Source organism: Panicum virgatum, chromosome 3K (assembly GCF_016808335.1).
Source record: "Panicum virgatum strain AP13 chromosome 3K, P.virgatum_v5, whole genome shotgun sequence".
Classification (NCBI taxonomy): Eukaryota; Viridiplantae; Streptophyta; class Magnoliopsida; order Poales; family Poaceae; genus Panicum; species Panicum virgatum.
Genome location: NC_053138.1, coordinates 62,990,528 through 63,015,647, shown reverse-complemented (window position 1 = coordinate 63,015,647; position 25,120 = coordinate 62,990,528). Strand labels below are relative to the sequence as shown.

The window sequence follows — 25,120 nt, the reverse complement described above, 5'->3', positions numbered from 1 at the left end:
TATTTTCTCAAAGAGAAAGAAGCATATCCCAAAGGGGGAGAAAATGTAGATCAAAGCAAGGTATTTTCTCAAAGAGAAAGAAACATATCCCAAAGGGGGAGAAATACCCAAGTGAATCAAGTCATGAGGGAGAAGTAGCAAGATAGGGGAGGAACAAAGGGGGAAATCATGGTTTTAGGGGAGGCCAAGCCATCATTGGATGGTGGTAAGCATCCAAGCAAGTGTAAGTGGTTTCAATTGCTTTCAATTGATATCAAGCGATTAAATTGTTCATTTTTTGCAAATATTATGCTTGCTTTGATTGTGTTGTCATCAATCACCAAAAAGGGGGAGATTGTAACGAACATGACACCGTTTATGCCATTTTGAGTGATTTTGGTGATCGAATGACAACGCAATCAATGGGACTAATGGTATTGTTAAGTGAACATTTCTAGATCCCAGGGATGAAGTAAAAAGGCCATGCAAAGCAAAACACGAAGAAAGAACTCAAAGAAACACTGAATTGGACGACTTCTGCAGAAATCAGTAGCACCGGTTGAACCGATGCTTAAGCATCGGTGCATCTTATGGTTGTCGGAAGATCCGACGCCCTGGTGTTTGTGAGGCACCGGTTGAACCGACGGTACCACGACAGGCATCGGTGCATTGGGCATACTATGTTCCAGAGACGATGTCAAGCGCCGAGGAGAAGATCCTTCAGCACCGGATGAACCGGTGATGCATCGGAGTAAAGCACCGGTGTAATGACGTCAGCAGAAGAGAAGAAGGCCAACGGCTAGTTGAGTGCTGTGAGTGACCGGTTTAACCGACGGGCAAGCATCGGTTCAACCGATGTTCACTGTGTCAGCTGTCAGGAGCTCAACGGCTACTTCGGGTCTTAGAGTGACCGGATGAACCGACGCTACCCCTGCCAAAGACATCGGTTCATCCGATGATACGCAGATTTCTGCTGACCGTTGGAACAACAGCTACAAGACTTGGTAGCCTATATATACGCCTCACCCCGGCCATTTGAAGCTTGCTGGAGTCCAAGGAAGTCACATACACATCCAATAACCACTCCAAGCCATCCAAGAGCTTAGTGTTCATATTCTTAGCCCTTAGCACACTTTGAGAGTGTTGTGTAAAGGATTAGCTCTTAGTGAGTGAGATTGCAAGGCTTTGAGCCCTTGTGCTGTGGTTCTCTAGTGAACCAAAAGAAGAGCTTGGTGCGCCGGCCCCTTGGAGCTGTGAAGCTCGCCGGCAATGTCATCGACCCTCCGACTTGGTGTGGAGCGGTGACGACACTTTGTGCGAGGGATGTGGAGACCACCATCCTTTGTGGAGAAACTCCTTAGTGGAACCCAGGGCCAAGGTGACCGTGATTGTGTTCACGGAAGAGACTTGGTGTCCGAGTAGCGATACTCTTAGTGAGTGCTACAACAACTTGGACGTAGGTGTGCCTTTGTGGCTAACCGAACCACGGGATAAACACCCGCATCAAGAGTTTGATTTCTCCTATCCCGCTCTTTAAGCTTCCGCATTTCATACTAGCAACTTGTGTGCCTTTACTTTCATAGAGTAATTTCTTGATAGAAAAGGCTATATGTTGCTAAACTCTTTTGAGATAGGGGTTTCACACTAAAATAACCATAGTTGCACATCTAGATAGCTTGAAATAATTTAATATTGTGCAAATAGTTGGAGCCATAGGTCTAAGTTTTTAGATTGCATAATTCATACCCTCCTCCTCTTAGACTAGAGCGCACTACCGGTCCTTCTAACAGCCTTCAAAATGTGCTCAGTCCAGTCCATCTCTGGCGAACGACGACTACGACTTGCATTGGATAGAAGAAGTTCAGATTCAAACAGGCGAAATTGAGACAGCAAAGACACAACAAGTCCTGTCGTGCATGGAAATGCTACTAGTTTAATTTCTGGCAACGAAAGTATGTTCAGTCAACATTCCACACGGCATGCAGACATGGGATCGACGAGACACGTACGTGTGTAGACTGACACGATCGACGTGTGTATGGGGAATAATAATAATGTCCTAGGAGTAAGGTCGATCAAAGATCACTATAAATGTTGCCTCCATAGGCCATCGCATAGCATCATGTTATTTGACATCGTGCTTGCAGCCTCTCTCTCTCACACACACACACAAACGCAATCGTTATGGAAATGTTAACTGCTTTATTACCTGCTGCTCTAATCTCTCTAGTTGTAGTTGTAGCACTACTCCTGTTTATACGAGCAGCAGCAGCAGCAGCAGTATTCATGATCAAGAATAATGCTGGGGCTGGCTCCTCCACGCCATCTCTCCCACCTGGCCCGTCCAAGCTCCCGCTGATCGGCAGCATCCACCATCTGATGGCCACCGGCGGCGAGCTCCCCCACCACACCATCACCCGTCTCGCCCGCGAGCACGGCCCGGTGATGCACCTGCAGACGGGGCAGGTCGGCCTCGTCGTCGTCTCCTCCCGCGAGGCGGCCAGGGAGGTCATGAAGGTCCAGGACGCCAACTTCGCCCACCGCCCGGAGCTCACGGGGCCCAAGACCCTCCTCTACGGCTGCGCCGACCTCGCCTTCGCCTCCGGCGCCCACTGGGCGCCGCTGCGCAAGATGTGCGTCGTCAAGCTCCTCTCCTCGAGCCGGGTCAGGTCCTTCGCGCCCGTCCGGAGGGAGGAGACGCGCGCCCTCGTGGGCAGGATCGCCGGGCAGCCGCCGGGCACGGCTGTCGACCTCCGGCCCATGCTCGAGGCCCTGAGCAGCGCCGTCGTCAGCAGGACGGTGCTGGGCGAGACGTTCGAGCACAGGGGCGCCATCCTGAAGGAGGGCCTCAAGCTCACGTCGGGGTTCAACCTGTCGGACCATTTCCCGTCGCTGAGCTTCCTCGACGTCCTGACGAGGCGCCGGCTGCGGCGGGTGCACCGTCAGGTCGACGAGATCCTCGAGGACATCATCGGAGAGCGCAAGAAGCTCCGGCAGGACAAGTCCAAGGACACCACGGAGAACATGCTTGATGTGCTTCTCGATGCCATGGAACGGCAGGACATGGAGGTGCCCATTACGCAGGACAACATCAAGGCCGTGATCATGGTAGTACATATATAGTCTCTATCTCAAAAAAAAATCTATCCATAATGCATAATCTATCAACAACTAATGGGGATGAAATGGATACGATGCAGGACATGTTTGTCGGTGGGACAGAGACAACATCGACAACGATGGAGTGGGCACTGGCAGAGCTGATGAAGAACCCAAAAGAGATGGCCAAAGTGCAAGAGGAGGTGAGGACGAAAATGCAGGTAGGAGAGACGCACCTGGGAGACAACAATGTCGGGCAGCTCAGCTACCTCAAGCTCGTCGTCAAGGAGACGTTCCGGCTGCACATGCCGGCGCCTCTACTAGTCCCCAGGGTCTCCAAGGAGCAGTGCCGTCTCGGCGGCTACACGATCCCGGCCGGCAACAGGGTGGTGATCAACGTGTGGGCTATGGGCAGGGACCCCAGCTACTGGGAGGATGCAGAGACGTTTCGTCCGGGGAGATTCCTTGACAGGAACGTCCACTTCAAGGGGACGAGCTTTGAGTTCCTGCCGTTCGGTGCTGGCCGGAGAATTTGCCCCGGAATAGAGTTTGGGCTCGCCATCATCGAGCTTTGCTTGGCTCAGCTCCTCTTCTATTTCGACTGGAAGCTTCCGGGCGCCATGGCACCAGAGGACCTCGACATGAGCGAGACATCAGTCAGTGCGCTATCAGTATTCCGGAAGGAGCCACTGCGGTTGATCCCCAGCATGCATGCTCCGTTTGACCTCAAGAATTGATTGTTGATGGTGTTGCTGATAAAAAGTTAAGGGCTTCACATATAGGACCAAATATTAGTGATTGGCATTTTTTAGAGTTTAATAAACTTTATAGAAAAATACACCAACATTACCGCACTAAATTAGTTTACAGGGGTTTTTTAGGGAACTAAATTAGTTTACAGGTTTTGTTTTGAGAAATCGGGTTTGTATTTCATATGAAAATCTTGGTGGTTACAGTCCGGTTGTTACAACGACTCCCATGAAACAAAAGATAAATACAAACTAGTCCCTGTAAACTCCTCCCAATTTTCATCGCCTGTGGTGGCCAGAGCTTGAAGCCTAAAGCCGACCTCCTCTGTGGCAAAATGGCAGTGGCAAGTAGGTTTTTGTTGTCATATTGAGCAGCACATAATTTCAACATGCCTTAAGAACTAACGATGGATGCCCCGGCCAAAACACATCGCCAAGCTGTGAGGGATCTGGCGCCTCAGCCAAGAACCCCAGCTTGCCAAACAACGAATCCCCGAAGGAAAACCGAACCACCAAGCACATGGCAGCAGAAAACCAACCCGCGATTCCTCGTGTTGGGACACAACGAACCTGATGCAGACGCTACCAACGGAGATAGGGAAGCCGCCATAAGTGTGTTGGAGTGTATGGCGTTTCTTGTGGCATCAGATTCCTCAGCGTCCGGCGAGGCGATGGCCATGAGCCATCTTCTTCTTCAGCCAGGTGGTTCAGCGGGTACAAAACAGATTGGTCTCGATCTGCTGCTCAAGACGGCATAAAAAATCTATGCTTCTTCATCGGTGAGGAGGTCGGCTTCAAGCGATGCGCTCCTATCGCCGACGGCGAGGAGGACCGGAAGGAACTTACAAGGACTGGGTTGTAACTTTACTTTCTTTCAAGGGTGTCTTTGTAAGATCTAGATGTAACCACCAAAACAATATTTATGAATACAAACCCAGTGTTCTAAAAAAAGCTTCTAATAGAGACTGGAGTCAGAAGCAGCTGCCGGTGGCGAGCATGAGGATCTTGACGGCGTCCGCCACAACCGGCAATGACCGGTGGGTAAGCAGTAAGATAGCTATATGATCGAGTGGGCTACTCTGAAGCGGCAGCACAACTTGGGTGAGACGGACTCTGTTAAGACTCACCAAAGCATCAAAAGCGTGTACGTATGGTGTCATCAGTTCAGCTTCAGCTTCAGCCCCGTATGCTTCAAGTCACACAATAATATTGGCACAAGGCAAACCAAACAACCAATCACTGATGCGTTATGAAACGAACTCATGATTTCAGAGTCCACTCACGATAGATGAATGATGCATCAACAGTTATTGGATGACTTGCAGCAACAGTTACATGGTTATAAGTTAGACCAATACCAAAGACAACTACCATATATACTCTTATGCCTGCAATGCCTGAGTTTCCTCTTTCATGGATGCTTATAGTCTAGGGAAGCATTGAAGCATTGGAGGAAACCAAAATACAGTGATAGTGTGTTGACTTGTATAGCCGTGTGCTGGTTACACAGCAAAGCATGTAGCCACGTTCTTCCGTACTACCACACATTCAAATCCTTCTTATAAGCTTACAAACGCGAACTATTGTATATGCTAGCCGACTGTGGGCGGCGGTGGTTGTAACACCTAGGAAACTGCGGACGGTCCGCCAAAGTAACGCCCAGATATTTATCTGGTTGTGGGACCGGTCGTCATCTCCTCCTTCCTCCTTCCCCCATCGATCAGAGACGAGCTCCGCTCGTCAGCTCGCTCCGCCGTCGCCCCCTTCCTTCGATCTCCCTCCTCCGGCCACCATACCTCGATTCCTTGCGCGAGCATCTTCCCCAGCACCTCCTCCACCTTCCCCAACCCCTAGCCCAGCTCTTCCCGACCGGAATCGCCCCCGCCGCCGCCGGTCACCATTGGAGCCCGCTTGAAGCTTTGCTCCACCGTCGATCCGCTTCTCCGGTCATCCTCCGCCCGAACCAATCGCAACAATGGATTCGTGGTGAGTTACTTGTTCTCCCCGGCCTTTTTCCCCTTCCGTTGTGCGCCGCCGGCGCCGGTGAACGGCCGCCGCCGCACCTGCTGCCGCCTGTCGCGTGGTGTCAAAGAGGCGAACTGGGGACGGTCCGCCACGGAGGGCCGGACAGTCCGCAAGTTAGGTTAGAGTTTGTCCAGAAACGTTGTGTTTCTGGTGGTCTCGCGTAAATGAACCGCGGACGGTCCGCCAAGGAGGGCCGGACGGTCCGCCGGTAAGATTAGAAATTTGTCCAGAGATGTCGTTGTCTCTGGTGGATTGGCAAAGTGAACTGCGGACGGTCCGCTAATCGGGAGCGGACAGTCCTCCATAGAGCTTGAATTTCATCCAGAGACGTTGTAGGTTCTGGCGAGTTGGCAGAGGTGTACTGCGGACAGTCTGCTACTGGATCGCGGACCGTCCGCCGTATAGTTGTAAGTTTATCCAGAGACGTTGGTAGGTCTGGTAGGTCGGAAAGTTTGAGTAGCGGACAGTCCGCTGCTGCATAGCGGACAATCCGCCAACTAGTTCATTTTTTAGTATGATTCTTTTGTAAGTAAGAAATTTTAGCTGCACTAATTTGTGTCATATGCATGTGCATTAATTGGCATTTCATATATATTCATGCATATGCATTATTGCACCTCATTTAGGTGCGCTAGAGGTACACGTGTGGACGTGAAGCACGCGGTGTTGGAGTCGACCCACAAGACGGTGTTCGACGGATATCGCTAGAAGATGGAAGGACCCGCTGAAGCAACCAAAGACCCGACCCAAGGTCGGAAGGGCCCAAGGCCTTAATAGCATTAACACTGACTTAGTGTTACCCCAGGCAAGCCCCGGTGCACATTCTATTAATTTAAATTATGGCACCTATATATTTATTTATTACTTGTGCACTACGTTTAGGAGTTGTTTGAAACCCTAGTTGCATGAACCCTAGGTTTCCTTGAGTTATACTAGTATGTATAGGACGATATAGATGCTATACTAGATAGGGTTCGGTAGAAGTCGAGTAACTTTTGGTTACTCGTGAGATATAGGATAGTTTTATGTTTCCATATATGAGTTACGCATCTCGGGATGAAAGTCATGGAATGAAAGAAAGAATAGAATCTGAGACCGGGCGGGAGAGGTGTAGTTCCGCCTGTGTCGGTTAAGGACCGTACCATTATCGGCCCTGCTGATCATGTTTGAACTGTACTAACCGCATGCCGGGAGTAGGAGGTAGTCGAAATCGGTAAGACTAGTACTGCCTTGTTTCGAAAGTACAGGACTCCATCTCACCTCCTGGGGTAGTCGAGTAGTCGTAGAGAAATGGGGATGCATGTATTACTTTTGGTGGTCTCATGTTGAGCTCGGCTGACCATATGATGGTGGGGCGGTCCTGTAGTTCGAGGTGGGGAGGGGAAGGGTTAGTGCGTGTGGTCCGACGGGGATTTTGCGTGCCGTGTTGGTTAGGTCTACCTTGCAAGGTTAAATCGAATCGATTCGCCGTCAGTCGCTCTCGGACATGGGCACCTTGATCACCGAGTCGTAGCGTAGTAATATGAGATGGAACATGGATTATTTTATATATATTGATTCTACTTTGAATTGTGCTTAATGTTCTACCATGTTTGATCTAGATGGTTTATGCAAATATTAGATCATGGTTAATCTATATAGAACCTGGAGCAAAAATCTTGAAAATAAGGATTCACTTTTAGACGCTTTTCTGCAAAATAAACCACCAGCCAAAAACTTTGCATGTCTAGATATGTGGGATATGTATACCCGGAGTCGGGTAAGTCTTGCTGAGTATTAGTTACTCAGGGTTTGTTGTTTACCCTATTTCAGGTTTAGGAGCTAACTAGGTGTTATATCGGTGGGCTCGATGTGGCGCCTTGTCTTCACGTTTCGGTAGTTCTCGATTTATTTAGTTTGTTTTATTTATTCTCTAGTAAAAATGCTCTGTAAGTTAGATTCTTTTCCGCTGCTATCTTTTCATTTGTAAATTTTAAATTTTAAGCTGTTTTGTAAAAGTCTTAATATAATTTGCTATTTTTGTAAAATTATATCATGCTGGTACCTTCTGCGCTCGCCTTTGTGCGAGCCTTCTGGTGTGTTTCGGTCGGCCTGTGGGTTTGAAACAGCCTGTCAAGTTATACTTTATTAAGCTAATGCGCCAAATGATGGCAGTTATGTTTAATTAATTATTTTAACTCGACGGGTCTGTCACAGTGGTGGCGGCTCGGATGGCGGCGCAGGCAAGGCAGCGCTCCCGCGCTGCCGGCCGGTCGGGGTTGGATCCCAGTGGGCGGGGCCGGCGGTGGGAGCAAGAAAGAGGCAGGGCCGTCGAGCATGGGTGTCGGGTTAATGTCGACGGTGGTGGAGGGCGGCGGCGCGGCACCAGAGCCAGAGGCGGTGCCGTAGACGGGGCGAGCATGTGGTGGGCCGCCATGGGCCTTCTGTAACATCTTGCCGCCCGGTCGAGCATGTTGCCCATGATAGCATCCGGCCGGACAGGACTACCTAAAACTAAAAGCATTCGTATTTTTTCACCAGTTCAGTATGCCAGCCTAGACATTTGTTTTCTACAGTGAAATCAGCCCATTTCATTCCTCCGAACTCCTCACCCCCGGCTGCCCGCGCCGCTCCTCCTCCGCCCAAGCTTGTCGTGTCCGGCTGCCGCGCGCCGTTCCTCCGCCCAAGCTGCCACGCCCGGCCGCCGAGCAAAGAGAGGGTGGTTGGTCCTTTACGTGCCGGAGCGGAGAGAGAAGCGTGAGAGGTGACACTGTGGTAGACGGGGCCGGACGCGGCGCGCTCGTCCGCTGCAGAACGCGCGCATGTCCTCTTTTTTGCGTGGGATGCGGGGAAGAGCTAGATTTTAATCAAGCGGAAGCGGATGGTATCGTCGCCACCGTCCTAGACGTCAGGTCATCCGGGCCGTTGGATGCGGACGGTGCGGCCACGATCCGACGATCCGCCGTTCTGAGGAGCCTGTAGGAGAGAGGGGCGCCGTATGGGCCGAGCGGACGGAGGCCCAACTACCGGATTCTTCCGTTCGTTTTGCTGAGGCCCATAGCATCGATTTCTCATTTCATTTTATTTTTAATCTGAAACACGGCATCGACAAATTGTTTTGCCTGGAATTTTCTCTATTTTTTGTCATTCTATCTACTAGTCCTCTCGGGAAAATGAACAAAGCTTTACAAATTAGGGATCCAGAATCAACATCTATTTATTGACGCCGCTTTACAAATCATGCGGAGGCCCGAATAAAAGGAATTCTCTGTTATCAAAGTTGATCACCGGACTGATGCGCGACCATACGGTGGCAGCACTTGATATGACGTATGTGGGTCCGTCACGCACTGCTCGAGCTCCTTTTTTTTTAATACCATGTTTTTTTGTTCAAAATTCAGCAGGATCACGCTCGCCATGGTGTCTGTCTGTCTGACTTTATTCCTTCTGTAGCTCGCCAAAATTAAATGAATTAACATTGATATCATGTTTCCAGAGCAGCACATGAACAGCGGGAGTAGTTTGGACTTGCTTGGTCTTCTTTGCATCATGAAAAGCGCATAACTTACGTTGAATAGCACAAGATGCGAGCGGCACACGCGTGACATGCAAGGGCTTCCTATTTGTATCTATGCTATAAAGATTAAAAAATAATTGAAAACGTTTTTATCCGAATCGGGCTCACTGTACCCCTCACATTGGACCCACCTGTCAGAGTTGAGGGAGGTGGGAGGGAGGATAATAACATTTATGATACCAATCAAGTATCATTAGATTCTTTGTTAGTTATATTTTCATAGTGCACCTATTTAATGTCATAAATCTTTATATTTCTCTCTATAATTTTGGTCAAACTTTGAGATGGTTTGACTCTCCAAAATTCTTGGAATGACTTATAATTTGAAACGGAGGGAGTAGTAGTTTTCTCAATCTATGCTGAAACTGTGACATATCGGAGAGCGAGGGAAGGAGGGAGTTGGGTAGCTTTGCCTGCCGGCGGCGGAGGGCTCGTTAGGTGACCGTGTGGGCCCAGGCGGGTATGACTATGATGGGTGAAAAAAATAATTGGTTTCGGGCAGAAACGCTCTTCAACTCTCAATTTTTATGGGTCTCCACACCCTTTCACCTCCCTCGGCCCTGACACGTGGATCCGACGTGAGGGTACGGTGAGTCCGATCTGGGTGAGAAACATTTTTAATTATTTTCGATCTTTATAGTATATTAGCAGAGAGGCACGTGCGGCACGCACATGTTTTAAAAAAACTATTGATCACATGTGTTATATTCATAGAACACATGTAATAGTATCATTTTTTTATTTGACATCTCTCCCACATAGTTTAATATTTTAATATCTCATTGTTTAGGTATATACAAAGAAAAAGAATAAGTAGAATAGTTTAGCTCGGTCAAAAATGTCACCTTGACTAATATCACCTTGATTAAAAAGAATGCAAAAATATCTCATATCTTGTAACAAAAAAACATGCCCAAAAATCATATTTTTTTTCTAAAATTGATAGTAGCTACCTCACGGGATTAATAGCTATGAATAAAATTCGGCATGAGAAAAAATATGTATCAAACCAACAAGCACAAATAGTTATAAATCCAGCACAACTTTTGCATGAAATGCAAATGCTTAACAAACAGTACCTCACTACCGAGATAAGCAAATTGAAGCAAATGAAGCTCTATGCTAGATGGGTGTAAATTGTGACGCTAAATCTCCATCCACTCCACACCTAAGAACCCAATGAGATCCTCTATTTTTTAAGCCATAAATCAACATCCAGAAAGCAAGTAAATCAAAACAATGTCATCATGTCTAGGACGACAAAAGTAAAAAAAAAAAAAAAGCATCCATCTTTTTTACCTCTATCGTGGGCCCTTCTACTCGCTCCCCTTCAACCCTCGTGCCACCGCGGCTGCCTCCTATCCCAGAGAAGAATCCTCCTCCACCATGGCAGTGCATAAATCAAATAAAAAATTCAAACCTAAAATCAATACCTATCAACCATGGCAGCGGAAGAGGTTGTCGGCGGTTGAGTGGATCCGGTCGCCCAGGCTGCCGAGAAACGGCGATAGCAGCCTCCCCACCGCCACGACCGAATACTGCATGGAGTCTTAGGGGCTCAGCGGGGAGTTCGAGGGTGTCGAGACGGTGCTGCTGAAGAAGAGGAAGGGCGCAACCATTGGTAAAGCAGCGCCTCTGGTCCCCGACGGCGACGGCTTCCCAGCGTAGGCGCGCTCCGTCGTGGACTGCCAGGTGCGGCTAGGGACTCGGCATGTGCGGGGTTTCTCGGCAGATACCGCGGCGCGGCTGCGCGGAAGAGAAGTCCGGTGCGGAAATATTAGGCGGGTACGGCGGCGGGTGTAGAAATCGCACGGTGAAAAAAATAATTCGTTTATGACGGAAATGTTCTCTAACCTGCAGTTTTTATGGGTCTATCTTCTCTTCCACCTCCCTAGACCCTGACACATGGGTCCGCCGTGAGGGGTACAGTGGGCCCAATTTAGGTGAGAAAGGTTTTCAATTATTTTCGATCTTTATAGTATATAGATATAGATAGATATATAGAAGAATATAGATTTTTTTGTGAAACATTTTGTTTCCGGGCCCTACTGTTGGGAGGAGATCGGTCCAAGCAAGGGCTCTCAGAGATGAAAACGCTGGAACTGATAAGCAACTGCTGGCAACCACAGATTCATACAACGAAAATGTGACAAAAAATCCGGATTATATTTCCCTGTCCGCGATCTGCCGTACCATGATCAAACAACGTCCTGATGCACGCGTCGTCGTCTACATCTAGATCCGCTACAAATCTTTCTTGTCCACTTTGTTCTGTGGAAAAAGAGTGCTTCGATTGACGTGTTGCGATGTTTGGATGCGGTTCATGCATGTGAACGAAAAAAAAAACGATTGCATTAGCCACGCTAGATCCTAAAGATTCTAGAACACACAAGTCGAGAAGAAAATATTATATGCATGGAGTACTAAATGAGGTCTATTTACAAAATCTATTTACGGATGGGTGTAATTTTTCGCGACGAATATAATGATGGTAATTAATCGATGATTGGCTACAGTGATGCTACAGTAACCATCCTCTAATCACGTGGTCAAAAGTCTTATTAGATTCATTAAGGTTCCTAACGCTAGAGTTCTGAAATTGATTTTATAAACTATCTTCATTTGACACCCTTAATTAGCGATCAAAATCCGTTCTAAGACTTCTAGACTACAAACCAAACAGCACTAGGTAGCTCCATCGGTGTTGCTTAACGGTTTCACCGTCTCTCCCCGTCCCCTAGTGAAGTTCGGATTGGAACAACACGAGATTCTGCAGTGATGTAGCAGCAGGATGGCTTTGCCTAGCTTACAAGTAATCCTGTCTGCAGGTCAAGTCAACTACCTTGTCGTTACAAGCACGAATTAGCTAGGTCCTGTTCGGATGGGTGAAAAATTGGATGCTCACCTTTAGCATATATTAACATATACTTTTATTTATTTATTTGAAAGGGAATAGTTTCATTCCTCTAAAATTTATTAAAGTTGTTAAATCTTGTTTAAAATTTAGACTAGTGCTAAAATTTATCACTTTGGACATTAGCACTTGAACCCAAACATCTTAATTAGTCCCCGTAGCGCCGCACCATGAAACCGAAACATATTTGCACATCATGCATGTCTGATGGAAAAAAAAAGATCGGTAATTAGTCTTTGACACGAAACGAAAACTGCCACCACAATAATTAATTATTTGGAATAAGAATGAAGTAATAATCGATCGGATCCTCTTTTCTGTCACCTTAAACTCTCCTTTTTTTCTCTCTTAATTGAAAGCCAGCAGAGCTCTGCCATCGCGTTAAAAAAAATACTTTTGCCTGACGGTGGTGTAGGATCCTCCATGCTGTGGGCGAAACGGGGAATCAGGCAGGGATGGAGGGATAAGGCAGTTGGGTGGGGTCAACCAGGCTCGGCGGGCCCTCGCCGGAGGATCTGGCGCGACCATTTCCTCGCCGGCCGGCGTGCACCGGCCGGACGGCGACGTCACCGATGACGGCTCCTCGCTCCGATAACTCCAACGACTGGCAGCTAGCTAGGAGCTGAGCCAGCCAGATGCTAATAAAGCAAGCAAGCAAGCTGCAGGTCGCTCAATTCGGCACCAATAATAATACATCTTTACAGCCAACCAACAAAGCTACGTTATTGTTGATCATGTAGTGTATAAAGTATTGTTTTTTTGCTTAGGGGAACACAGGATACTGAAACAAAAGAGAGTGTTTCATGTGTGATCATGTCTACGGGAATGACGTGTGCAAGCATTGTCTGCTCGAACATGGATGATTATTGTCTAACAACCAAATCAAAAGAAGGCATGGTTGGGTTTTTTTTAATATAATAATAAGGCATGATTGATTCGGCTCCGAGCAAAACATAGTTAATTAGGCAGGAAGGGAGAGATATCGATGCGATGGGCGCGATCTTGAGTGCTAAACACATTTTAATTTAAAATCTGAAAAGGATCAAGTGGTCATCTTCTAATTTTCTATAGCATCGTCTAGAACCCAGAACTCAAAATTCTGAAACAACGTACTACTCACTTAGTTCCAAAGTATAAGTCGTTTTGATAGTTTCTAAATTCATAAATTTTAGTATGCATCTAATTATATATTATGTCTACATAAAAAATATATATAAACTATAAACTTAAAATGTCAAAACAACTTATAATTTGAAACGGCCGGGTACTTAGAAAAAATTTGATAGCGGGGCATTGGTAAAGTGTGGCTTTTGCCGTAAGCTACTAGAAAATTTGTTTTTGCCGGATCACACTCTTCGAACGCCGCTAGCTCCGGCTGCTATGCGCCTCCATCTTCCCTGTCTGACTATCGAACGCCGTCCAGGTTCAACGAACGCCGTTGGACAAGCCGTCGACGGGCTCCGTGCACCAGGCAGCCAAGACACCTCCCAGTCTGGGCCCACCTGCAGTGGCACGGCTCGCCGTGGACCGAGCACTTCTTCTGTCTCCCGGACCTCCTCCTCTTCTCCCAATCTCCTCCCCCAGCCTCTCCCTGCATAAAGCCGAGAGCCACCCTTCCAGCGGCTTCCCACTCCAACAAGAGCCGCCGGTTCGACAAACCCCGGCCCCGCAGCAAGGATTTCTGCGCCGAATCCGTAGGTTTTCCTCTTCGCTGTTCTCGCCAATTGGCGGAGGAACCGATTGTGCTGTCTGTTTAGGATTAAAAGATTTATCTTTTTCTTTCCCTTGGATTTTCCAGCTTCGTGACCCAATGGGGGAGGCTTCGCCGTCGATCGCCAAGGATGTCACCGAGGTGAGCGCCCGCCCATTTCCTCTTGATTTCCGCCTGCTTCTTTTGCGGGGATTTGGTCAGTGTTTGTGTGTGTGGCCCGGAAAAACTGAATCTTCCGTGATGCGCAGTTGATCGGGAACACGCCGCTGGTGTACCTCAACAAGGTGACAGATGGGTGCGTCGGCCGCGTCGCCGCCAAGCTCGAGTCCATGGAGCCCTGCTCCAGCGTCAAGGATAGGTGGGCTCTTCTCTTCTCTTCTTCTGTAAAGCTTTCGCACTTCTCGTCCTTTGTACTGTACATCGAGGGATGGATTATGCGAGACAGATCGGTTCTTCCTGCATACTCTGACAGTCTGACTGAAGTTTTTTTGTTGCTACTTCAGATGGATGGATTACTTGAGTAGAATTTCAAGTTTTTCCTTGTTGTTTAAGTAATATCTGCGGTCACTTTGGTGTCATGGTGGTCCTTTGCCTTCAGGATCTTGAGCCGAAAACTCATGCTGTGTGTCGTTGTTTTGTGCAGGATTGGCTACAGCATGATCACTGACGCAGAGGAGAAGGGCCTGATCACTCCAGGCACGGTGGGTGACTGAACCTCTCCGAGCATTTCCTTTGTTGTTCGAAGGAAAATAACTTGTGTCTTGATTTGCACATTGTCCACTGCCTTAGTTCAGACATATTATATGTTCAATAGGAATACTAAGTTTTATATACCATCAAATCCAGAAGCATGTGCTTTCTGCCATTTTTCGTTTTTGACGGATTTAGTCTGCATAAGAAAGTTGTCTAATGTGCTGGTCTGCATGTTGCATACCTAGTGGTTGTTATTTCTATGGAGTTGACTACAGAATTAATTTATTCTGCATTCTTTTGTGCCTAGTACTACCTATAGAGTGGAGCAGATGCTTCAGTTAAAAGTATCTGCTTCTGATCTGTCCATATGGTGAAGTCACAATAAATAAATTGGTGTTACCAGTCTTCAAACGTTACATAATGTAGTGTGTACGTCATAGTACAAGAAACAAGCTTTACATATTTTTAGAGGAGTGAAAAGCAATCTTTGTCTCTTCTCCATCCGACTGCATGATTATAAGTTTATAACTTAAGAATTATTGGATAGCTCTCCCTCCATCCTACAATAGCATAGCTGTCCTAGTTCTCGATGGAGAATCCCATTAGCATTGTTCTGCAGCTGAAATGACATTATGATTATTGCTTGTGCCTAATATGGTATTTTTAGTTCCATCATACAAAATATTTTGAATTGATCCAGGACTAAACAGAAGCCATTGTTTAGCTTGATTGGTGCTAGTATCATCTAATAAAGTGTCTGTCTAGTTTTGACCATTTATAAGATTAGAAATTGTTGTTTTCTTGTTTTGGAATTAGTTTAACTGAATCTCCATAGCGGCAAGGGAATTCAATTATTGGGTTTTCATAACTTTCAGCAAACTGCTTTTATTTATAGATTCGTTTGAATTTCAGAATGTTGATATTGGATTTACTAATATTTTGCTTTCCATGTCAATTGTTGCCAGAGTGTGCTGATTGAACCAACTAGCGGCAACACAGGAATTGGACTGGCCTTTATGGCTGCTGCAAAGGGTTACAAACTTATACTCACGATGCCTGCTTCCATGAGCATGGAGAGGAGAATCATACTGAAGGCTTTTGGTGCTGCACTGGTCCTTACTGACCCTCTCCTGGGAATGAAAGGAGCTGTCAAAAAGGCGGAGGAGATTCAAGCAAAGACACCCAACTCGTACATCCTTCAACAATTTGAAAATCCTGCTAACCCAAAGGTGCAGCACAATAGCATTTATACTTGGAGAACATGCTGTTGTTCTTGTTTATAACTAATTTCTGAGATCACATGCTGAAATATGTTATGCAGATTCATTATGAGACTACGGGGCCTGAAATCTGGTAAGCTACATCAGGAAAGATTGATGGCCTTGTATCTGGTATTGGGACAGGAGGTACCATAACTGGAACTGGTCGATACCTCAGAGAACAAAATCCTAATGTCAAGGTACGCATGCGTGGCTGTTTTAGCTATCACTTTGATAATTGTTCTTTTTTCCTCTATGGAGCAAAGTATCTGATTTTATTTTTTTATCTCTATGTTAGCTCTATGGTGTGGAGCCAGTAGAGAGTGCTGTTTTAAATGGTGGAAAACCCGGTAAAGTTTGCATCTTGAATATTCCTTTGCGTTCCGAAGTACATAGTTTATGGTCATTTTTAGTTATTAGTGTACGCTAGTATAAATTGCTTACTGTGCTTTGTGTTTCCCACTATTACCAAACTCTGAGAAAAAAATACATGTGAATTTCTCTTTTTTATTTGAATTGCTTAGGTCTTGGTCTTGTGAAATATTTTTAAATGACAGATATTTAACAGATGCTATCCGGATAGCTGTGTTTTGAAATAGGAATTATCAGATGGCCATTAATAGTTAATGTGACCTTGTAAGCAGGCTTTTCTTTTCAACTATACATATAAAGATATCTTAACGTTGTGAACCATTTTGCACCAACAAATTCTTATCGATGCTTCTTGTTTTGGACTCATGAGATTAAGTACCCATAATGCAGGGCCACACAAGATTCAAGGAATTGGAGCTGGTTTTATTCCTGGGGTCTTGGATGTTGACCTCATTAATGAAACTCTACAAGTATGTTCTCCATTAAGTCGGATTGTAGAAAGGACACATTACCTCTGATCCCAAGCATAGGTCCATTTGGGATTGTTGATCCAACCTTTTTAACTTTGACCATAAATAGCTAAAGGAAGAACCATATAGATTGCTGTCATAAGATTGGTGCTCCTAGATTCATCCTAAAAACATTTTTGTCACATTTAACCACTTCTATTTGAAATGATATAGTATTTTCATATGTATTATTAGTCGTTGTGTTACATTGAAGACCATGTTAATGTCCTAAAGGACTTATTTTTGGTGCCAAAGGAGTATATAAGCAAGAACACTATTTTTTTTTTTGCTCGCCTTGGTTGCAGTACCACAATTCCCCCATTAACAGAAGTTTGTTCGTTGATCCATCAACGTGTGTCTTTGCATTCACCTTCTTCTACAGTGGCATAACCATTTGGTGCCTTCTATTGTTTCCCAGGTTTCAAGCGATGAAGCTATTGAGACTGCAAAGGCACTTGCTTTGAAAGAAGGATTGTTGGTAAGCCATTTGTATAAAATTTACCTATGCCTTTTTTATAATTAAGAACTGGTAGTCCCATTGTTCCTTTGGGCCTCTCAACTTACAGATCAGCCATATGGCATGCCTTGGCCGTTGATGATATCATTTTTTTTGTAGGTTGGAATCTCTTCTGGTGCTGCTGCGTCTGCAGCCGTTAGATTGGCTAAGAGGCCTGAAAATGCTGGAAAGCTATTTGTTGTAAGTGTTACCTCCCTGTGAATTTCTAGCACTTATAGGTTTGTAGATCTTTCAATTGCATGGGTGACTTATTGAAATTTATCTGATGATTATCGAATCACAAATAAACACATCTAATCTATATTTGGACATCAGTGCCCTATAGGAGCACAAACAAATTATGCCATGCAACTTATGTGCTTCTCAATTCTTGTGTGGCAAACAGTGAAATATGAAATTAAAATGTTCCAGTAATCGAAAGGGAAGATTTTACACGCAGCAGTTTAGATATTATCTCATTGCCATGGCTCACATTTGCATCCTAATGTGAGCAGTCCTGAAAATATGAGATCTTGACATCATTTTCTATTCAGGTCGTCTTCCCAAGCTTTGGTGAGCGCTACCTGTCGTCTGTGCTTTTCCAGTCCATCAAGAAGGAAGCGGAGAGCATGGTGGTCGAGCCCTAGAGTACACAATTCGAGCAGATATTTTGGGAGAAGGTCTCCATTTCCACATAAATAAAGCTTTGGTGCCCTTCGCTTTTGCTAATTAAAGCATACATCTCCCTGTCGATGTCCAGTTCAGTCTAGCCGTGTTCATTGAAGAATAACATCGTTTGGGACTTTAGTTTACAGTTCGAAATTCTCTCTTTTCTGTATATCGTGTCAGCCAGTGTGAAATAAAGTGTCACAGTGTGTTAATGCCTGTATCCTTATTGAAGATTTCTCGTGCAAATCGTGCAAAAATGAATTCGTGTATATGACTTGCCAAATTGCTGAACACTTGAACTAGGTGAAATTTTCATGCCAGAATTGAAGAATGGTCAGTGACACACAGTACCGAGGAACATTGGCTGTGTTTAGTTCCAAAATTTCTCTCTCCAAACTTCAATATTCATCTATCACATTAAATCTTTTGCCTCAAGCATGAAGCATTAAATATAGATAAATAAAAAAAATTAATTTCATAGTTTTGATGTACACGACGAGACAAATTTTTTGAGTCTAGTTAGGTCTTGGTATGACAACAATTACCACAAACAAATGAAAAGTATCATAGTGTCCGATGTGGTTTTTTTTACCACCATTTTACAGATCTAAACACAGCCATTGATGTGCTTAGTCCTTGATGCTGCTGCAGTAACAGGTAAAAACTGACAAAAGCCAACGAAGTCAAAAAGGGTGTATGTAATGCACAGCCAGCAGGGCTGTGTTCATGTGTTGCAGAGTCACTACTGTACCGTCAGCACTGTAGGCAATGCCAGAACAGAGTACGTCCGTCCGCCATCAACACCAGCTACTGCAACCATGTTCTTGCAGCCACAGAGACTTGACCAAAGTCAGCCAGAATGCATCACGCATTTGCTGCCCGGGAGCTGGAGATGTAGCATGCCCACCTTCCAAAATGCAAGCTAGGGTGCGGACAACCCTAGCTTCATTGTTGCATAAAAGACATGCCTTCCATGCGCAACACAAAAGGTGAAAAGGCACCTATCATCATGAGTGGACAGAATGAACTTGTCTCTAAACCCCAAAAAGCAGTGTAATAAAATCTGTGTGTTCTGAACTTGCTGGGAGCCTGGGACTTGCAAGCCCTTGGTTCAAAGCATTGACTGCGCCTGGAGGTCTTTGCTGCCAAAGGCCATTCATTTGGGGCGAGATTCAATGTACATTCCCGAATCTACCAGGAAAATATGGCTGTTTAAAACACTGTTATTTACATCTAACTTCAGCTACCACAAAACGTTATGAGCAATTGAGCATACACAACAGACGGCCTTAAGTTACCAGGCCTTTGATGTGACTTGCAGTTCTTGCTTCTATTCTCTAGCAAAGCAAGACTTCTGCACAAGATATGAGATGCTTGGGGCAACCACTCCCAAGCATGGATGTGAATACGTGATGCAAGAAAACAATTTCAGAGGCTGCTCAATTTAAACCTTGCAAACAATCCAGAGAGGGCCACCCAATCTTACTATTACTAATTGGAGGCTCCTTTTGAAGCCTCTAGGTGAAGCCACATAGGATCCTAGGTGGACAGTCTAAAAAAATAGAGAAATCCTATAAATTCTCACAAAAATCAGAAATATCCGGCCATCAATTCGCCAACTCTAATCATAATAGCCATTGGATCTGTTATCTTTTATAATAAATTACTCACCTTTGCCATTATGAAAATAGACTAAAGTAACCCCCTAAATATGTATCTAAATTACCCACCTCTGCCATTATAAAAATTAATCTAAAGTAACCCCCTAATCTTCATGTAAATTACCCACTTATGCCATTATAAAAAATATCAAATAACCCCCTTAATTTTCATATATATTATTCAATGATAACATAATAAAAGTTAAAATCAACCCCAAATCTGAAACAAAATTATGTTATTATAATAAAATTTTAAAGCGCATCAATATAAAATTCTAAATTACTATTTCTATCATTATTAATATATTATTTATGTTATTATTTATATAAATATATATACTAGCCTAATGTGTTTGGCACCATATATTCATGTAGAAGAGAAGAGATAAAAATACCAATTTTCATGTTGTTCATATAGCTCAAACAAAGTGTTCAATTAAACACATATCAAACATATATGGAGGTGTGATAAACATATATCTTTGCAGTACTGGATTAGAATATTTAATTGGTTAAAGAGAGCGTGAAATAGATAATTGTTAGATATCTCTAACTAGCCCGTGCGAGAGCACGGGTTGATAGACTAGTATATAGCACAATTCAGGATAATATTGTAGCAACCACCAGATGGTATTGAAATTGAATCCAACATCTAAAACACCTAACAAATCGGTCTCTCAAGCAGGACACTGCTACAGCTAATAAAGAGGCCTACTAACCAGACTCTGCTCTCCTCTTCTGAGAACTGACTAAACTACAATCTAAGGGAGACCCTAAGCTTCCAATGCGAAAGATTCAGGCGGAATTCTTGGCCATCATTCACTCCTTGTACGCAATTGCCTGCCGCATCTGCATGACCTTCTTGTGAGAGTAGGAGTGCAAGAAACTCACAAAAGTTGGGCTGTTGGCAGGTCTATACTCCGGCAGCAGCCTACCGGACTTGAACCTCACGCCGCAGGCATTGCATAGGGTCATCGGGCCGAAAGGACCGCTCCTCCACTGTGGGGTCCTTGAGGACATGCAATGGGTGCACCTTTTCTCTTGCTTATCCGATGACAGCTCCTCACTCACATATGTCTTCTTGATCATCTTCTTCTTCTTATCTTGCCGTTTTCCTGGTTCTTGTTCTTTCTTGGTTTCTTGGCCATAATGCTCCTCAGATATAGTGGCGAACCTATTCTCTGACTTAAGCCTCAGGCCACACGCATTGCACAGCATCTGAATCCCTGATGGACCATTCCTCCACCGTGGTGTTTCGCAGGACAAACAATTGCTACACCTCTTCACCAGCCGTTCTTGTCGAAACTGCACCAACACACCCTTTTGGCACTTCTCTTCCTCCTGTTCTTGCTCTTGTTGTTGGCAGACTTTTTGTTCTTCTTTCTTGGGTAGTATCAACTCACTCTCAGCCATCCAATGTTTCTGATCAATTAGGAGTAGTGGTGGCTCAACATACAATGGGATGATATACTGTTGATCATCATCGTTGCCCATAACAGAGGCCAGGCTCCTTTTCTTTCTCCTGCCATTGGAAGATGAAGGTGGCGGTAACTTCGGTTTTCCAGCACCTTCATTTGATATTGTAGGAGCAGGTATTGCGAAGGAAGGATTTGTGTAGGATGTAGAGTTGGAAAACAGTCCTCTACATAGCCAGAGAGCCACTCTAGGTTGCTCTCATCACTCTCCTGCAATGTAAAGAGGAGCATGAAATGGAAACAGTTAGTAAGAACAGAATAGTCATTCCAGAATTCAATATCGCATGGCTTTAGAGTAACTTTAGGATCGATAAACGCATGGGAATTTCTAGTAATAGGGGGCCTCAATGCAATACAATCAATTAATCCATTATCCCACGCATTCTATTCCTCCTACACATACAAACAAGTGTAAATTGCTCAGCTAGGGATTATTCCTATATATGGCTTCCAAACAAAGAAGAAATGAAATATTAAGTAATCAATTTCTCCTCCCCAACACATTCTGATGAAAAACCTAGCATAGATTAAACTTGTAGCTGATATCATGAATGAAGTATTTAGCATTAGAAGCATCTAGGGATTAATGGAAAATAAATTTGCCAAAACAAGCTATTGAACAGAAAAGTCCTGCATTTACAATTGTGGTTGTGCCACAAGCAGAAACCACTATGGCAGTTTCTCAGTTATTACAATCTAATGAAGTACTACAGTTGGCACACAATACAATGAATAGCCGTAAATGCTAGAAACAGAATGGACTAAATGAAAAACTCAAACCGTGTATTGTAAACAGAAATAATGTGATGAAATCCGAAACAGGGAGCAGGAAAGGGGGGAAAGAATATCTCTTTGAATTAAGCATATCTCTTTGAATTCTTACAACTACAACTTCAGAATTCCACCCGAAAAGTGAACAATTCTCAAATAAACTGTTGTCATTGTCTCCAGTGGTAAAATTTCCACTCGAATTGACACATAACCAAAAATATCACCATCGCAATCTCGCATACGCATCATATCACAGGGACTGAAGAGTATTAAACAATGGATGCACTTGAGCAACGACAATGACAGGAGGGAAGGAACATATGCACATCAACAATAAAGGTCACAGCACAGCAACATAACACATTTCTCTCTCCCCTCCCCCCTCCCCTCTTCTTTTACATGACCTCACAACAAAGAAACGGCCAAAAAGGGCAGGTCACAACACAGCAGAATTTCCCATTGCTCAATCGCCAGAATTTGATGGGCACTGCTTAAACCCTGTCGAAAACTAATAAGGCCGCAATTGCTTTCAGTGGCCGTGGCGGTTCGCCAGGACAAGAACATTAGAATTGCACGGTAAATTTCTTCTACCAGAAGAAAAGAAACCGTCTAACATATGCGAAAATTAAACAAAATGACCGTGAAACTGTTCCAAAGTGGAGATTAAAGCAGTTAACAGCCAAGAGACGAAGCAACTGTTTCTTCCCCCAAACATGCAAGCCAAAACTGCAACCATGAGAAGAACACCAGGGCCTAGGTTTCAGTGAACAATAACCTCAAGAAACCACGCAATAGGCCCCAAAATTCTTGAACAGGTTACGCCTAAAACCCAGGGTTCTTGAGCGCAAGTACCAAGAAAGAACAACACCCCCTATTCCAATTCCTTCCTTCAAAGAAAGAACACCCAAAACCCCAGTTCCAGGCGAAACAAAACCCTAGAAGAAAAATTCTTCTGAAAAAATCTGCAGCCAGCAAGGCACAAGAAGCTCTAGCGGGGAGGGGAGGCGGCCAGGAAACTGACCAAGGCGGCGGCCTGGTGCGGGAACAGGTCCCCGAGGGAGTCGGGGGTCGCATTCGCCGGGTGCACGTCCATGCCCGTTTGCGCGTTGCCGGGAGGGAGCAGGAGAAGCCGGAGACGGAGGGCTGGCACTGGCAGGCAGGCAGGCAACCGCCGGCGAGGCGGCGTGGCCAGAGGGAGAGGGAGGCGGAGGAGGGAGGGAGACGAGTAGGTGAGGCTCGGGTGCTTTTTGTTTGGGTGCAATTCATGGGGTTTTATGGGAAGGCGCCGGGTTTATTGGTTTTTTTTTGTACTGTAGGCAACAGCTGTGAAAGAGCTACAAATGGAAATTCATTTTCTTTCTTGGGTCCCTTTTCACACTTTTTATTTGCTTTGTCCCTAGGTTTGTGTTTCATGCTTTTTTGGGTCGGTTACTTGAGTATTTGCCCTTTCTTCAAGTTTATAAAGTTTGTACTACTCTATCGAGGTGTTTTTTAGGGCAAATAAGAAGTTTCATGAGGGAAGAAACATAATTTTTTTTGAAAATTTTAGTGTTTATTATCCCTTTTTTATGAAAATATATTTATTCTAAAAAAGTATTTCCTTCAAGGTGAAGCACCCTATCCTATAAGGTAAATTCAAATCAAAATCGTGGGTGATATTTATTAATTGCCCAAGATGACTAAATCAATAGATATATAGAATAAAAAAAAGAGAGGATATTGCTGATATGCATCTACCTATTTCAATTAATGAGAAAAAGATACACAATATCATAAACATGTGAATATCAATTTCAATTATTGAGTGAGGATAAGAAACATTTCTGTGCAAAAATTTTTTTTGCGAAGACATGCATGCATGGGTTTCAATTACTTTGACTCATTTATTTGTGTACCGGGCGTATGGATTTGAAACGAATGCACTGTGCCGGTTGCTTCCAATTTTCGTACTGCTTTCCCTCCTTTTCTTTTCTGCTGGTGTGTGGTGGTGGCGTTTCAGTTTCGTCTGGTCCTAGGCAACTGATGCAAACGCAAGCCCAAAGCCAAACATGTGCTGCCTTTATATCCTTTGTGACAGAACCGCCAAATTAAAACTCTAATTAAGCGTAATGGCCGTCATTTGAACACATCAGGTGCATTAGCTTAACGGCTTAATTTGGCGATCCTTTCTCAACCCACGGCCCGATCGAAACATCACCGGCAGTCCCACGCGAAGGCGGGCGCAGATGGTACAAGCACAACACATTACTTAAAAATACAAGAGCGAGCACGACACGAACATTAAGTTTTACAAGCTGAATTCAAATACATAATATAATTTACAAAACTTTACAATAGATGTGCCTGAAGTTCGAATATAAAAGATCCTACCACTACTTTAGCTTCCATCAGTTCTGCTCCTTCAGGACCGGTCAGACCGGTTCAACCAACCGGTCGGACCGGTCGGCAATGCCTGCCGACTCCACCGGTCAGACCGGTCCCACGGACCGGTCAGACCGGTCTACGCAAAATAGAAAGGCTACACACTCCGCCCACAAGCGTACAACTCGACAGCGCCCTAACCTAAGGGTCTCGCTCCTCGACCTGCCACCCCTCTGCATCCCGGCGGATGAACTTAACACAACAGGGACAGAAGTCGACGTCCGGGTGTCCTGTAATAATAAATGTGGCAACAAACCCTGAGTATTCTAATACTCAGTAAGGCTTACCCGACCAGTGAGTATAACTTAGCCCACATAACTAGACATGCAAGGCTTTTGGCTGATGGTTATTTTTGCAGAAAGAGCGACTAAAGTAGTTTCCTTACTTTCATTATTTTAGCTCCAGGTTCTATATAAATAAACTCTCATCTAATATTTGCATAGACCCACTATAGCAATCATGGTGGTGCAAGCAAAAATATAATTCAATGTACTCAATATTTTATATAAATATACATAACTCACATTCTAACATTTTGCTATGATGCAGCAAAGAGATCAAGGCCCTCATAACCGCGAGACACGGCGAATCAATCCGATTTAACCTTGCAAGGTGGACCTAACCAACACGGCACGTATTTGCCCCGTCGGACTATACATGCCAACCAATCCCCTCCCCGTCTCGAACTACAGAACCACCCCCACCTTCATATAGTCAGCCGAGCTCAACGTGAGACCACCAAAAGTAAACATGTGCATCCC

At 44.9% G+C, this 25,120-nt stretch overlaps 1 protein-coding gene, 1 long non-coding RNA gene and 2 pseudogenes across 3 annotated transcripts; 2 read left to right on the top strand and 2 right to left on the bottom strand.

Moving 5' to 3' along the window:
* Positions 1-2,118: 2,118 nt before the first annotated feature.
* Positions 2,119-4,077, top strand: LOC120701607 (desmethyl-deoxy-podophyllotoxin synthase-like). Its single transcript, XM_039985587.1, has 2 exons — positions 2,119-3,087; positions 3,180-4,077. The coding sequence occupies exons 1-2, from the start codon at positions 2,164-2,166 to the stop codon at positions 3,813-3,815; spliced, it is 1,560 nt and encodes a 519-aa protein (XP_039841521.1). The 5' UTR covers positions 2,119-2,163; the 3' UTR covers positions 3,816-4,077.
* Positions 4,078-10,277: 6,200 nt separating this feature from the next.
* On the bottom strand, positions 10,278-11,185 carry LOC120700197. The gene is made up of 2 exons (XR_005685797.1): positions 11,025-11,185; positions 10,278-10,946 (listed from the first exon to the last, which is right to left on the bottom strand). It is a non-coding gene; the product is annotated as an uncharacterized LOC120700197 (long non-coding RNA).
* A 2,673-nt stretch (positions 11,186-13,858) lies between these two features.
* Positions 13,859-18,314, top strand: LOC120700196 (annotated as a pseudogene). The gene is made up of 11 exons (XR_005685796.1): positions 13,859-14,016; positions 14,121-14,174; positions 14,282-14,391; positions 14,677-14,734; positions 15,692-15,955; positions 16,048-16,185; positions 16,284-16,335; positions 16,748-16,827; positions 17,285-17,344; positions 17,483-17,563; positions 17,917-18,314. The product of XR_005685796.1 is annotated as a cysteine synthase-like (transcript).
* A 1,969-nt stretch (positions 18,315-20,283) lies between these two features.
* On the bottom strand, positions 20,284-23,188 carry LOC120700195 (annotated as a pseudogene).
* Positions 23,189-25,120: the final 1,932 nt, after the last annotated feature.